Source organism: Nyctereutes procyonoides, unplaced genomic scaffold (genome assembly GCF_905146905.1).
Source record: "Nyctereutes procyonoides isolate TBG_1078 unplaced genomic scaffold, NYPRO_anot_genome, whole genome shotgun sequence".
NCBI lineage: Eukaryota > Metazoa > Chordata > Mammalia > Carnivora > Canidae > Nyctereutes > Nyctereutes procyonoides.
The window spans coordinates 419,125-422,160 of NW_026575112.1; the positions used below are offsets into that span (position 1 = coordinate 419,125).

General features: G+C 33.6%; 1 protein-coding gene across 1 annotated transcript; it reads right to left on the reverse strand.

Annotated features, from left to right (window-relative positions):
• Positions 1 to 698: 698 nt before the first annotated feature.
• Positions 699 to 1,619, reverse strand: LOC129514959 (olfactory receptor 5T2). The gene has a single exon (XM_055333650.1). The coding sequence runs from the start codon at positions 1,617 to 1,619 to the stop codon at positions 699 to 701; it is 921 nt and encodes a 306-aa protein (XP_055189625.1).
• Between the last annotated feature and the right edge of the window lie 1,417 nt (positions 1,620 to 3,036).

Here is a 3,036-nt window from a genome sequence, read left to right on the forward strand (position 1 = left end):
CACATCATCACAAATAGTGTGTTAGTAACTACAGGGATTTGAACATACTGCCTGTGATCCCTGAATCATAGTCTGGGACTAGACTGCTGCCAATGCATGGATCTAATGATGGAGCAGAGTTCTTTGAACTAGAATCTGAACCAGTGACTCCATGCAAAGTGGGCTGGAATTATGTGAGATGTGGCTTTGCTACCAATTAGGTGATAGTTGATCAAGTTAGTCAGATATAGTGTTATTTATAATTGCAGATATTATAATTTATGCATTCAGGTAATACAGAGATGGAAGAAAATAATATACAACATTGCAAAGTAAAGGTTACATACATACATGCCCATGTGTGCATTTGTGTTATACCCATCAGTATAGCTTCTACAAACATATATGTGTGTACGCATACATATATATGTGTATGTGTATATACATATATCATCAGGAACATTTAAAAAGAAAATGAATAATATACATTTTCTTTTTTTTATATACATTTTCTGCATATGAAAATAGTATGAGCAAAGGATTGACTATGATCTTTATTTTAAAATACCTAGGGAGAAAAAATATACAAGGAAAGCAAGAATACATTAATAAGCTAAAACAAAACATTTTCATCATATCTTCCTGATATTGAAATGGAGAGAAAGCATCACTAATTTTTTAATTTAATTTTTACTGTGATAATATACTTTGTTGACAAATCAATTTTTCCTAAACACTTTCTGCATTGCTTCTTTTACATCTTTGTTCCTCAAACTATAGATGATAGGATTCAGCATGGGAATCACAATGCTATAAAATATTGACACTATCATATCATGGTCCAGGGCATAGCTGGAACTTGGCCTCACATACATGAAGAGAACTGTACCATGAAAAATTGACACTCCAGTTAAGTGAGAGCCACATGTAGAAAAGACTTTTCGTCTGCCTTCAGCAGAATGCATCCTCAGAATTACCAACACAATGAAACCATAGGAGATCAGGACTACCAGTATAGTAGTTATCTCAATAGATCCCGCAAAATAGAAGAGCAGTAGCTGGTTTGTGTGGGTGTCAGAACACGAAATGGCAAGTAGTGGAGGGATGTCACAAAAGACATGTCTAATTTCATTGGATGCACAGAAGGATAGGCTGAACGTGGCCACTGTGTGTACAGAAGCATGCAAAATGCCACCAACATAGGAAGCAATGATGAGTGGCACATAGACTCTGGGTGACATGCTCACAGAATATAGGAGAGGGTTGTAGATTGCTACATAGCGATCATAAGCCATGGCGGCCAAGAGAAAGCATTCTGTGGTCCCAAAAGCAACAGCGAGAAACATCTGTGCTGCACATCCAAGGAATGAAATGACTTTATTCTTTGACATAAAATCTACTAGCATATTTGGGGTAATTACTGAAGAATAGCAGGCATCCACAGATGATAATACACTCAGAAAATAGTACATGGGGTTGTGGAGCCGGGAATCCCCAATGACCAATGCAACCAGTCCTAAATTTCCCATCAGAGTAAAGACATAGATTGTTAGAAACAGGAAGAATAAGATGATCTGTAGCTCAAGTTTGTCTGTGAAGCCCTTTAGTACAAATGTAGTAACTTCAGTGACATTTTTCATGTTGACACTTCAGGGAACAAACTTGAAGATATTCATAAAATAATCTATTCACGAGAAAAATAATAAACAATATTGTGATTCAATATTTTAACTGAAGGGAACATGTGGTATGCCCTCATATTTATGTTTTGGCAATGTAAAATTTCCCAGTTGTAGATCAGAAGACAATGACAAAATGATCAAATGTTCATACTACTTGCTGCAGAATCAAGTGGAAGATATGGGTGTTCACTCACTGGCTTAATCCCTTTCATTTCTAAAACAATCAGGTCAATGGGTTAATTTTCCGCTGCATTTTGTTAGCTGTTTTCATATTAAGTCACAGTAAAACACCACATGATTGGCTAAAAAATAATTTCCTTCAACATCTATACATGTGAAAAAGTGTATCAGTGTACAGACATTGGAATAAAATCTCAGCATTCTAGACCTTTCAGTCATTGTGTAAAATAATCAGTTATAACCTATTCACCTGTAGAATGGGAATGTTAATATTTATTATATAATATTGGGGCAAATATTGAAAGACAAAATATGTTAAGATTGAATCTTCAAAATTATGTTAAACATAGAACATGTTAAATTATATTGGTTCTTTTTCTTAAGATTTTATTTATTTATTTATAAGAGGCACAAAGAGAGACAGAGACACAGGCAGAGGGAAAAGCAGGCTCCCTGCAGGGAGCCAGATGCAGGATCGGATCCTGGACCCCAGGATTAAGCCCTGAGCTGAAGTCTGATACTCAACTGCTGAGCCACCTGGCCATTCCTAAATTTTGTTGATTCTATAGAGCAGTAACATTTTGTGAGCTAAGCTGTAAAAATTTTCTACCTCTATAAGATCTTGAGTGTATCTGACAAAACTAAGATTTTTTTTTCAGGATAATAGGACATGATTGAATTAAGCAATTATATGACCACTTATATTTCATTCAAATTATTTCTTTTTTGACTGGATATATGGTTATAGGTTTTACTTCTGGATATCTAATTTCTATATGCTTTTTGACTCCTTCAAAAATGGGTGAAAAAGAATAAAAATATTCTGAAAATCTATATAATATGTTTTTAATATTATTCTTATCTAGGTATTATTTATTACTAGTGAAATAACAACTATACACTTATTAACTAAGAGTTACAAGTAAGCTGTTCATTAAAAAAACAGTAATTAAAATATAACAACAAAATGAATAATACTTACACCAAGACATAAAATATTCAAGAGCGAAAAAATAGGAAAAAATGAAAAAAGAAATAGGACTCTTTCCTGGATAATCCTATTGTTAAAAAATCAGGAGTCAGACCAACATTTGAATCCAGAGTTTCAATTAGCCAATTATATTCACAAGTTAAAGGATAAGTTTTATTGAAGTCATTCTTTATTTTCTTTCTTTCTTTCTTTCTTTCTTTCTTT

Excerpts from the sequence above, each read along its gene's own strand:
- LOC129514959 (XM_055333650.1), bottom strand. The coding sequence starts at position 1,619 with ATGAAAAATGTCACTGAAGTTACTACATTTGTACTAAAGGGCTTCACA.